The sequence below is a fragment of the Bos indicus genome, chromosome 11 (genome assembly GCF_029378745.1).
Source record: "Bos indicus isolate NIAB-ARS_2022 breed Sahiwal x Tharparkar chromosome 11, NIAB-ARS_B.indTharparkar_mat_pri_1.0, whole genome shotgun sequence".
NCBI lineage: Eukaryota > Metazoa > Chordata > Mammalia > Artiodactyla > Bovidae > Bos > Bos indicus.
The window spans coordinates 19,388,392-19,400,890 of record NC_091770.1 but is presented as its reverse complement, the minus strand read 5'-3'; the positions used below and the strand labels follow the sequence as shown (position 1 = coordinate 19,400,890).

The 12,499-nt window shown below is 36.0% G+C and overlaps 1 protein-coding gene across 4 annotated transcripts in view; it reads left to right on the top strand.

Annotated features, from left to right (window-relative positions):
• HEATR5B (HEAT repeat containing 5B) overlaps positions 1-12,499 on the top strand; it is a 102,520-nt gene that overhangs the window by 65,858 nt on the left and 24,163 nt on the right. For all 4 annotated transcript variants that reach the window (XM_019969989.2, XM_019969987.2, XM_019969988.2 and 1 more), the window contains 2 exons: positions 98-166; positions 8,101-8,280. In XM_019969989.2, the coding sequence (XP_019825548.2) occupies positions 98-166; positions 8,101-8,280 (249 nt within the window). The remainder of the gene's footprint in view (positions 1-97; positions 167-8,100; positions 8,281-12,499) is intronic.

Genomic DNA, 12,499 nt, shown 5'->3' with positions numbered 1-12,499 from the left:
GTTACTCAGACTCATGTCCATCGAGTTGGTGATGCCATCCAACCATCTCATCCTCTACTTATCTTTAAAAATAAAATGCTTGTACTCATTTTTCTAGGTGGGAGCTGCTCTAAGACCAGCCTTTTCACAAGATACCCCATCAGACATAATAGCAAAAGCTTGCCAGGTAAGAAGAAAAATAGAATTTTCTATATTCATCTTCTATAAATGTATAGATACTTTAGAACTTCACTTCCAAGAGAGAAAAATCAAATAGTATTAAGTTTTATCTCAGAAATACAGCAGTGACGGTTTCCTTTTTTATCCTCTATGAAATGATGAAGTAGTAACTACTAATCACAACTTCAAAAAAATTTTTTTTTTGCTGTAGCTGAGGTCACAACTTTGGAATACATAGCTCTTATGTTGTCCTATAGTAAATGGAGATGTAAAAGTCCTAAGATGGACTAGAGTAAAATCTACAATAATTAAAGAGTATATAGTAATGGTAAATAGGTAGTAAAAAGGTTTTTTTTGACCACAGGTTGTAAAAATTCTACAAGTTTCTGTGTATTAAATATACTAAGGACAATTTTACAATATGGCAATTTCATTGCAAAATTAATCCCAGGGGATTATTCTCAAACTATTGTATCTGAAGAGAGTTACAAAAGTACATATGTTCCTACCCCTTCAGTAAGTTTGTCTTCTTCGTGCTCCATCCTGAAAAAGGCTGTGTGCACTAAGCTCTAAACTTTCAGAAAATCTGATTCTTTATCTGCTAACCTGAGGATAGAAGAGCAGCAAGTCTGCCCTCGCCAGTTTTCTGGAGTACAGGGCTGTAATCCGTCTTTATTGCTTAGAGTTCATAGTCAAGCGACATGTCGCCTCTGTGCAGAGAATGTCCTGCTGTTTGCAATGACAAGTTTGAAATTCTGACTTTAATCTCTCTGTGGATAAATGAGTTGTCTCCTCCTCCTGTTAGTGTTTATTTCTTTGAAACCTGCTGTCTTAATGGTGGTCTTCAGAGACATGAACTTCTCCCACCAACAGCAGACCAGAGAGAGAAGATGAGGGAGTGTTGTTTAAGACGGAAGCTTGGGGGTCATGGTACAAACCTTGGAGGTAGAGTAGGTAAGCCATTTGGATCGGGATACTGGCCCACAAGCATCAGAAATAATGCAGTCAGTGTATAAAATAAATGTATCATGGTAGCGTTTCAGATTGTGATGTTTAAACACAACAAAATCTCCTACAAAGCTCCTGATGATCAGAAAAGCAAAGGTGATTAGAACTTCATCTTGTGAATGATTAGTATGAAAATGCCATGTTAGTGAATTTGCCTTAAACTTATTTCTTAAATGGCCATGCTTTCTCTGTAAGAAGTGTCTTCTTTTCTAGTGGCAGGCTTAAAGTTTGACCACCTATCCTTCTGTTTCTGGGTAGAAACCTGCTTTTTGAAATAGCTGGAGCCCTGGGTTGCAAGCTCCTTTCATTAAGGTTACCGAAGGAATTGGCTTTGGGCAGGTGATGAATCTTGGCATCTCTGCTGGTTTACTAGAGTAAAATCATGTTAAACCTGAAAATCAAGTATTAATAATTCAGAGAAATTATAGGAAAACCCTCAAATGTTTTCAATTAAGGACAATTGAGGACAGTAATCAGTAAGTTAATTAAAAATATCATTTAAAGCAGGGTTGGAATAATAAGCATAATACGTACTTTAGATATTTTATTTCAACCTGAGGTTTATAAGTGTGCATTCATTCACTACTCTCTTTTTCATTCTCTACTCTTTTGATATGAGGCCAAAGTCTTGCCTTGTAGTATGATTTCGTTGATTGAGTGTTGGCTTTGTCTGTCTTCATAAACCAAATCCATAGTGCAGTGTCTGTAGTTTCTGATTTCATTTTCTTTAAAGCGGAGAAAGTACTTAGGTTTTTGCAAGGCAAACAGTGCCAGATTCTTGATTTTTGATAATTTTCCTCAACTTTACTTACATTTCTACCAAAATTCAAAGTATCAAGTGTCTCCAAAGTGTTATTTTCTTTAGGAATAACAACTTTTATTTTCACACTTATATGTAATTACTTTTTGCTTTAAATTTCAGTGTATTTGAGCATTGTGTGACTGACTTTTTTTTTTTTTTTTTTTTGCCATCTGTATTGGTAATAATCAGTTTTTAAATGTCCCTATTGAATTTTATTTAATTCAGTTTTGAATTCTTAGAGAATAAGATTATAAGAGAATTAAACAGTTTACACATATATTTATTTACTCTTAACTTTTTAAAAGTTTTAAATATAGGAATACAACCCATTAACCCAGTTGAATATCCAGATGCTCTGAAAACCTGAAGCTTTTTCATAATTTATTTGGTAACAAAATCTGAGCTAACTGTATTCACTCAGCCCTGACATGAAGTTGAGTGAGATAATAGTACTGATTGATCTCAATTAGTGTGATTCGTAGTACATTTCATCTGGAAGTATCTGTGTGTTAATAATGGGATGCTGCTACACATCTTGCTTAATCCCTTAATTAAGTTCATGTACCTTAATACTCTTTAGGGTATAACGTTGTGAATTATGCAACATCACCTAAGGATTTCAGGTGGGAAAATGAGGACATATACCTGCTGAGTGAAGTGGGCACTGTCAGACCTCTTCTTTCATTCAGTAGGTTGTCTTTTTGTTTTGTTGATGGTCTCCTTTGCTATGCAAAAGCTTTTAAGTTTAATTAGGTCCCATTTGTTTATTTTTGCTCTATTTCTTTTGCTTTAGGAGGTAGATCCAAAAAAAAAACATTGCTGCAGTTTATGTCAAAGAGTATTCTGCCTGTATTTTCCTCTAGGACTTTTATAGTAACAGGTTTTACATTTAGGGTTTTTTTTGTTTTTTTTTTTTAATTTTATTTTTTAACTTTACAATATTGTATTGGTTTTGCCATATATCAAAATGAATCCACCACAGGTATACACGTGTTCCCCATCCTGAACCCTCCTCCCTCCTCCCTCCCCGTACCATCCCTCCTCCCTCTCCATACCATCCCTCTGGGTCGTCCCAGTGCACCAGCCCCAAGCATCCAGTATCGTGCATCCATTTTGAGTATATTTTTGTTCAGTTCAGTTCATTTCAGCTCAGTAGTGTCTGACTCTTTGCAACCCCATGGACTAGTTGGATCTCCTTGCAGTCCAGGGGACTCTCAAGAGTCTTCTCCAGCACCACAGTTCAAAAGCATCAATTCTTCAGTGCTCTGCTTTCTTTATAGTCCAACTCTCGCATCCATACGTGACTACTAGAAAAACCATATCTTTGACTAGATGGACCTTTATTGGCAAAGTAATGTCTCTGTTTTTTAATATGCTGTCTAGGTTGGTCATAGCTTTTCTTCCAAGAATCAAATGTCTTAATTTCACGTCTGCAGGCACTGTCTGCAGTGATTTTGGAACCGCAAAAAATAAAGTCTCTCACCATTTCCATTGTTTCCCCATCCATTTGCCATGAAGTGATGGGACTGGATGCCACGATCTTTGTTTATTGAATGTTGAGTTTTAAGCCAGCTTTTTCACTCTCCTCTTTCACTTTCATCAGGAGGCTCTTTAGTTCTTCTTCGCTTTCTGCCATAAGGGTGGTATCATCTGCATATCTGAGGTTATTGATAAATCTCCAGGCAGTCTTGATTCCAGCTTGTGCTTCATCCAGCCTGGCATTTTGCATGATGTACTTTGCATGTAAATTAAATAAACAAGGTGACAGTATACAGCCTTGATGTACTCCTTTCCTGATTTGGAACTAGTCTGTTGTTCCATGTCCAGTTCTAACTGTTTCTTCTTGACTTGCACAAGGTTATTTTTTTGTATATGGTTTTTGTATATGTTATTTTTGTATATGGTGTTAAAGGATGTTCTGATTTCATTCTTCTACATCTAGCTGTCCAGTTTTCCTAGCACCACTTATCGAAGTGACTGTCTCTTCTCCATTATATATTCTTGCCCCCTTTATCATCGATTAATTGACTGTAAGTGTGGCTTATTTACGGGCTCTCTGTTCTGTTCCATTGATCTCTGTGTCAGTTTTTGTGGCAATACTATACTATTTTGATGACTGTAGCTTTGTAGAATGGTCTAAAGTCAGGGAGCGTGATTCTTCCAGTACTCTTTTTCTTTGTCAAGTTTGTTTTAGCTATTCTGGATCTTTTGTGTTTCCATATAAATTTTTAAATTATTTGTTCTAGTTCTGTGAAAAATGTCATTGGTATTTCGATAGGGATTGCATTGAATCTGTATATTGCTTTGAGTAGTATGGTAATATTAACAATGTTAATTCTTCCAAACCAGGAACACAGTATATCATGCCATCTGTTTGTATCATCTTCAGTTTCTTTCATCAGTGTCTTGTAGTTTTCCAAGTACAGGTCTCTTACCTCCTCATGTAGGTTTATTCCTAGGTATTTTATTCTTTTTGATGCAGTGGTCAATGAGTTGTTTTCAGTTTCTCTTTCTGATAGTTCTTTGTTAGTATATAGAAATGCAACAAATTTCTGTATATTAATTTTCTTTCCTGCAACTTTACTGAATTCACTGATGACCTGTAGTAGTTTCCTGGTAGCATATTTAGAATCTTCTATATATAGTATCATGTCATCTGCAAGCAGGGAGAGCTTTACTTCTTGTTTTCTAATTTGAATTCCTTTTATTTCTTTTTCTTCTCTAATTGCTATGGCTAGGACTTCCAAAACTATGTTGAATAAAAATGGCAAGAGTAGATATACTTGTCTTGTTCCTAATCTTAGAGGAAATTCTTTCACTTTTCACTGTTGAATATGATGTTAGCTGTGAGTTTGTCATATATGACCTTTTTAAGTTGAGGTTCCTACTGTGTTAGAACACAGTTGTTCCTACTGTGTTCACTTTCTAGAGAGTTTTTTTTTAAATCACAAATGGATTTTGAACTTTATCAAAAGTTTTTTTCTGTTATCTATTGAGATGATCACATAGTTTTTATTCTTCCGTTTGTTAATGTGTATCACACTGATTGATTTGTATATATTGAAAAACCCTTGTTATTCCTGGGATGAATCCCACTTGATGATGGTGTTATGACCTTTTTAATGTGTTGTCGGATTTGGTTTGATAATATTTTGTTGAGGATTTTTGCATTTACATTCATCAGTTATATTGACCTGTAATTTTCTTTTTTTGTGGTATATTTGTCTGGTTTTGGTTTCAGGGTGATGCTGGTCTCATGGAATGAGTATGGAAATGACAGATTTTTAGTCAAGTTGTTTCCATTGAAAAATACTGATTTGAGGACTTCCTTGGCAGTCTGGTGGTTAAGATTCCACACTTCCAGTGCAGGGATCACAGGGTTGATCCCTGGTCTGGGAACTAAGATCTCATATACTGTGTGGCATGGCCAACAAAAAAAGTAGAGATTTTAAACGCTAATAACTTAGAACTCATACACAAAACAAATGGTAGACAACCTATTGAATGGGAGAAAATAATTGCAAATGCTGCTGCTGTGTCACTTCAGTCGTGTCTGACTCTGTGCGACCCCATAGATGGCAGCCCACCAGGCTGCTCTGTCCTTGGGATTCTCCAGGCAAGAATACTGGAGTGGGTTGCCATTTCCTTCTCCAATGCATGCATGCATGCTAAGTCACTTCAGTTGTGTCCGACTCTATGTAACCCTATGGACATCAGTCCACCAGGCTCCTCTGTCCACAGGATTCTCTAGGGAAGAATACTGGAATGGGTTGCCATTTCCTTTTCCATTTGCAAATGATATGACCAATAAGAGGTTAATATCCAAAATATATAAATAGTTCATACGACTCAACACCAAAACAAACAACCACATTAAAAACTGGATGGAAGTATTGACTAGACATTTTTCCAGAGAGAAAATGCAGATGGCCAATAGGCACATAAAAAGATGCTCACCATCACTTATCATCAGAAAATGAAAATCAAAGCCACAACTAGGTTTCACCTGACACCAGCCAGAATGACTATCATAAAAAAGAAAAATACAAAAATAGCAAACATTGGTGAAGATGTGGAGAAAAGGGAACCCTCACACACTGCTGGTGAGAATGTAAGTTGGTGCAACCACTGTGGAAAACAGGTTCCTCAAAAAATTTAAAATAGAGTTACCTTGTGACCCAACTGAGTTTATATCTGAAAAGAACAAAAATACTAATCTGAAAAGAGTCATGCACCTCAGTGTTCCTAGCAGCATTATTTACAGTTGCCAAGATTTGCAAGCAGTCTAAGTGTCTATCAGCAGATGAATAGATAGAGAAGATGGAATGCTACTCAGCCGTAAAAAGGAGTGAGATTTTGCCATTTGCAGCAACTTGGATGGACTTGGAGGGCTTTATGCTAACTGAAAAAATTCAGAGAAAGACATATACTGTATGCTGTCATTTATATGTAGAATCTAAAAGATATAACAAACTAGTGAATGTAAAGAAAAAAGAAACAGACCTTTAGACACAGAACAAACTAGTAGTTACCAGTGGGGAGAGGGAAGGGAAGATGGGGCAATTTAGGGGTAGGAGCAAAATAAAAACCCTAGTAATTAGGAGATTATGTGAAATCATAGATGAAAATTGTGAAGCACAGTAGAATTTAAAGAGTCTTTCATTTAATTAAAAAAAAGTTGGCACTATCAGGCAACCCCTTCTTTCTTGACATTCTTCCTTTGTTTTTAGTATCACCACACTTGCCTATTTTCCTATTGCTTTTCTGGCATTTTCTTCTCAATTTCTTTCATTGTTTATTTTTACTCTCTCTGTCCCTTAAGTTTAATTATTTTTCCTGTGTTTTATCCTTATTGATCTGTCCTTATCCTTTTTTTTAATACCTGTCCTTGAACAAAATTACCTAGCACTGTAGCAATCACTTTTGCCTGGAGAATTACTAAATCTACTTAGTTAGCTTTGTCTTTGCTCCTGAAATCCAGACCCAAGTTTTCAACTGCCCACAAACTCAGCATGTGATAATTTAGTTCATAGTCAAAATGATGCTGCTCTGAAACTTCTCATCTCTACCACACTCCTCTGTATTCTTAAATAGTGGTATCACCTATCTTCCATTCATCCAAGGTAGAAGCTTTGACAATCAAAATTTGGTAATCATCACCTCACTGTTTACATGTCCCTGCTTTCACTCCCTAAAAGTACATAGTTAGTTTTCAAACCTTGTGATTTCTACTTCCAAGTCATTCTCAAATGCCTCTCCCTTGTCATTTGCTTCCATATCATCTCTGTCCAGTGGTGCTATAATAGTCATGTAGCTGAACACAGTGCTTACTATCCAAACTCATGTTTTCCTGTGTTTATGATAGTATTTGAGCAGTTTTCCTAAGGCACAATTCTAATAATATTCCCCTGCTCAGAAGCCTTAGAAACTCATGACTGCCTGCAGAAAAAGTCTGCTAAATTCAGTTCACATGGAATTTAAATTGGACTGTAACCTAATCCTAGTTAACTTTCCTAATCTTTTTTCTTCCTCCACCAAACTCCTATCTGTATACACAAAACTTCCTGATATCTAAACATTCCCATTTCTTGTGCTAGAATTGATCTCTTCTTTCTCTCTTTTTAAGTGTAGTATGGCAGTCATAAAATATTCTTAAGTGTTCATTTAATCTGTGTGTAATCTGTGTTTACTTACTTACTTGAGGAGAGGGACTAGATTTTTTTTCCCTTTACTTTTTTGTTTCTTTTAAACTTCTCTGTATAGCTCAGAATAACCTTTGACTATAGTAAACAGAAATGTTGAATTAAAGAATTACTTGTGACTGAACTGATTTGGCTGCAGATTTTTTTCTGTTAAAATTTTTAGGAATTTAGATAGTGGAAACGTGGTAAGTAAATATTGTTTTGTTTTCTACATAGGAGTATAATAAGTTCCATACTTGCTATTCATTTTTTATTAAAAAAAAAAAAGCGTAGCATTGAAGGATTTTGTTTTGTTCATTGGTTTTGTTCTGTATTGGTTCCCTCTAGGAAAAAAATCATATTAACTCCAGCCTTTTATATGTTTAATCTTAACTTTTTAATATAAAAATAAGAGTTCTTTTTTTTTTTTTTCTCCCCCCCTTTGGCTAGGTGTGTAGTACATGGATTGGAAGTGGAGTTGTCAGTGATCTCAATGATCTCCGTCGAGTACACAATCTGCTTGTTTCTTCACTGGACAAAGTTCAGGCCGGAAAAGGATCTTCCAGCCAACTGTACCGAGAGAGTGCTACAACCATGGAAAAACTGGCTGTTCTCAAAGCATGGGCAGAGGTAACGGCAGCCTATTGTTTTTAACTGTTTCTCCATCCATGAGAAAATGTTCCCTTCTCTAATAGGTAAAAAAAATTCTGTTTGGTTTTTGTTTTTTTTAAGCTGACCTTTGGTATAGAGTGCTTGAAAAAAATCTGCTATTTGCTTTCTCACTGAAATACATACACATTTATGTCTCAAAAGAGCTCATATTGAACCTTTGAAAATTAGTATTTCTAATTAGTGTTTTTTTAATTTATTTATTTTAATTGGAGGCTAATTACTTTACAATTTTGTGGTGGTTTTAGCCATATGTTGACATGAATTGGTTTTAAAACACCTATATTGAAGAAGACCTCTTCTTACTTACTATGGAAAAATTAAGTGGAGAAAACCTACAAATAATAAAGAAATAGAAAAAATTGTGCCAAGAATCTTTTATTTGATTAAATTTCAGGAGACTTGCTGCCACTCATTGATTAGGCTGTAGGAGTTTATTTTGTTGTATATTTTGTTTTTTTTAACAGCTGTTTTTACCTCTTTTTATGCCCACATTATTTTTAAAAATAATGATACTGTTTTAATTTCACTTTTCTAAATCCCTTCTGCTAGTTACTTTCAAATTCTTATCTTCTGCATTTGGGTATTTCAAGTATCTCTATTCCTTCCCCTGCCAACCCAGTATCTTACTTCCCTATTTCCATGGTTATCAGCAGCCTGTGACCACCCCGCAGGCAATTGCTGGCTCAAAGCATACAACACCCAGATGATACAGTTTAGATAAAGGACCTCTGGGGTTTTGTGTGTTTTTTTTTTGTCACAGAAGAAAAAGAAGGGTAAATTAGAGCAATAAGATATTGTAGAAATTAGTTTTCTTTCTGTTGTTTAGATCAAGTTGTTTTCATAGACTATCCCTGAGTGTTCATTTATTTTCACCCTGCTGCCAACTTTTGTCTTAGACAAGTAAAATAACATTTGCATTGATAAAATGTTTGTTCTTACTGATAAGATCTTATCAAATTAATGCAAATGTATAATTTTAAGTGGAAAGTAGTGTTAGAAAGATACTTACAATGTGATTATTTTCTCACTTTGAGATTCACAGAAATTCTTTGTTATTTTCACATATCTAATTTTTAACTAAAAGTTACTATAGAAATTACATTCCAAATGATTGAATGATTTTTATTTTTAAAAAATCTTTCAAAATTGTTGTCAATTCTCCAGCCCTATTCATTAATTTCCCAAACATAGAGACAGTTATGTAATTGGATAAGACCATTTGCCAGTTAGCTGGTTCTCTGCTGACTTGCATGAACGTGCTTGATTTACCTACTAGGTAGTCTGCCACAGTTCAATATAAAAAGCATTAAATGTTGAATCACAGACCGTACAGCAAGTTCTGTCTCTCTAATTCACCATCTTTTGTACTTTGATCGAGTGAGTTGATCTCTCAGATACTCAGTTTCTTTATCATAACATGGAAGTACAATAATATTTTCTAAAGTGACATGTATTAAAAAAAAAAACCGAGCATTGTAACTGGCACTGAATAGAAAATAATTACTTTTAACAAGTTGGAGAAGGAAATGGCAACCCACTCCAGTATTCTTGCCTGGAGTATTCTATTCCTGCCATGGACGGAGGAGCATGGTGGGCTACAGTCCACAGGTCGCAAAGAGTTGGACACGACTGAGCGACTTCGCTTTCACTTTAACAAGTTAGATGAAAACTTCATATAACTAATTTATTAATGCACATTTTTGTTTGAAACTCTTTTCTTATTTTGGGGTGACTTGGTTCTATAATTAAATAATTTACACTTCAGCCCTCAGCCTATAGTATTGTCAAGTAAATCTTTTCCTTGCTTAACTTCCTTTCCTTCATCTTTTTACCTCAAAGGCCCAACATATTCTAGATTTTCTCTGTTCAAGATCTATCTTTGCTTCTACTTTTTACTCAGAAAACAGGATGTTAGTTTTCCAGCTTCTCAGATTGTTACCTTCAGGTCTTGAGATCTATGTGAGTTGATAACTGTCCTTTTACCTGTGTGACCTTGGGTGAATTATTTACCTGCTTCTCTAAACCTGATTTCTCAGCCCTAAAGCATGGATAATGCTGCTGCTGCTGCTGCTGCTGCAAAGTCGCTTCAGTCATGTCCGACTCTGTGCGACCCCATAGACGGCAGCCCACCAGGCTTCCCCGTCCCCAGGATTTTCCAGGCAAGAACACTGGAGTGGGCTGCCATTTCCTTTTCTAATACATGAAAGTGAAAAGTGAAAGTGAAGTCACTCAGTTGTGTCCGACTCTTAGCAACCCCATGGACTGCAGCCTTCCAGGCTCCTCCATCCACGGGATTTTCTAGGCAAGAGTACTGGAGTGGGGTGCCATTGCCTTCTCCAGGATAATAATTATGCACATTTCATAGAATTACATTGTGAAGTAAATGAGACTTCATTGTGAAGTAATAAGGACTTTGTTCAATAACTACCTTATTTATAAGCTCAGTGAATGTTGCCTGCTGTTATTAGTATAATAATTATTATTATTTTAAAGTTTTCCTCTAATCTAGGATTCCCTTTTCTCGATTTTCTTTCCCACTCTGATTCATTCAACAAAGTGTTAAATGAGCATTAGCTCTGTGCCAGGGTAGCAGTTGATAATACCGTAGTGCACAAGCCAGATGTTCTACACTTACTGAGGAAAACAAACTAGTGGACCAGTATGTGAGACAAAAATAATGAGTGTTACAGGAGAAGTACAGACTGTTGTAAACACACAGCAGAGGCACCTAAAATAGTCTGGGAATTCAGAGGAGGCTTCCTGGAGAGAGCAACACTTAGGCTGGGGCCTGGAGCATGAGAGCAGATGTTAGTAAGCATGAGTCTGAGGAGGAGACTGTTTCAAGCTAAGTGCATTCAGTTTTCCCCCACTTCTGTATCTCTCCATCTCCCTCTGCATGCTCTTCCTCCCTCCTTCCCTTCGTTGTCCCCAACTCAGCTTCCTCTTCCGCTCACTCTCCTCTTCACGTCCTTGACTGTTGAGTCACCCACTTCTCAGTCCCCTGCAATCTAGCTTTATTCTCACCACTCCACTGAAATTACTAAAGTTACAAATGATACAGTGCTCCAAATCACTGGACACTTTTCCGTCTCTGTCTGACTTAGCCTTTCTGCAGCTTATGATATTGTCTCCTCTGGAAACTCTTTGTTTTCCTTGACTTCCTGACCCTACTCCCTTGCTTCTCCTGTTATCTTTTCATTGTTCATTCTTAGCATCACCTGCTGGCTTCTCTTTGCCTGCCTACCCTTTAAATGTTGATATTTTTCTTGTCGTTTTTCTCGCTCTTCATACTTTATGGGTAACCACATCTACACCCACACCCTGTAGCTTTTACCTGTGTATGAAATATTCTAAATCTACTTTCCTACTCATACCTCTCTCCTAAATTCCAGTCCCATACTTGTAGCTATTTATTAGACATGTAGTAAGTACTGTAGTATTTACTGTTGAAAAAAATCTGCTTATAAGTGGACCCACACAGTTCAAACCTATGTTGTTGAGGGGTCAACATAGTATAGCCAAACACTTTTTAAAACCACACCCATTGGTTTACCAGTTTATCCTAAGGAATATCGAGAATATACACAAATTCTGTTGTGAGGATGTTTGTTGTGATGTTGTTTATCATTCTAAAGAGAAGGAAATATATGTATTTCTTGATCCAAAGATGATGGTGTTAAAGGAATAGAAAATTGAGTTAAAAATTGTAGACAAACATATTATTGTTTAAAAGACTGTGAATATGTATATACAACGGGTCTAGCATGTTAACAGTATTACATCTGGGTTGTAGGATTGTGTCTGGCTTTATTGTGCATCTGATTTTTCTATATTTCTTGTGTACCTTCTCGTAAGAAAAATAAACCCCAAATTTTTTATAAAAACAAGTCAAAAAATATATTTTCATATTGCAGGTAGCAATGTAAAATATATACCCCTTTTAGAAAGCATTTGACAGTGTCTGTTCAGAGCCATGGAAGTATTTATAATCCCTGACCCAGTCATTCCCTTTCTGGGATTTTATCCTAGGGAAGAATATTCAAAATATGAAAAAGAGAGAAGTTGACAAAAGTGTTTGTTTGGAACATTCATGATGTGAAGAACTGAACACCTTGTCGTTGAAACTATGCCTCATCTTCTAAGATTCCCAGGGCTGAAAAGAATTTTTAAAAATATA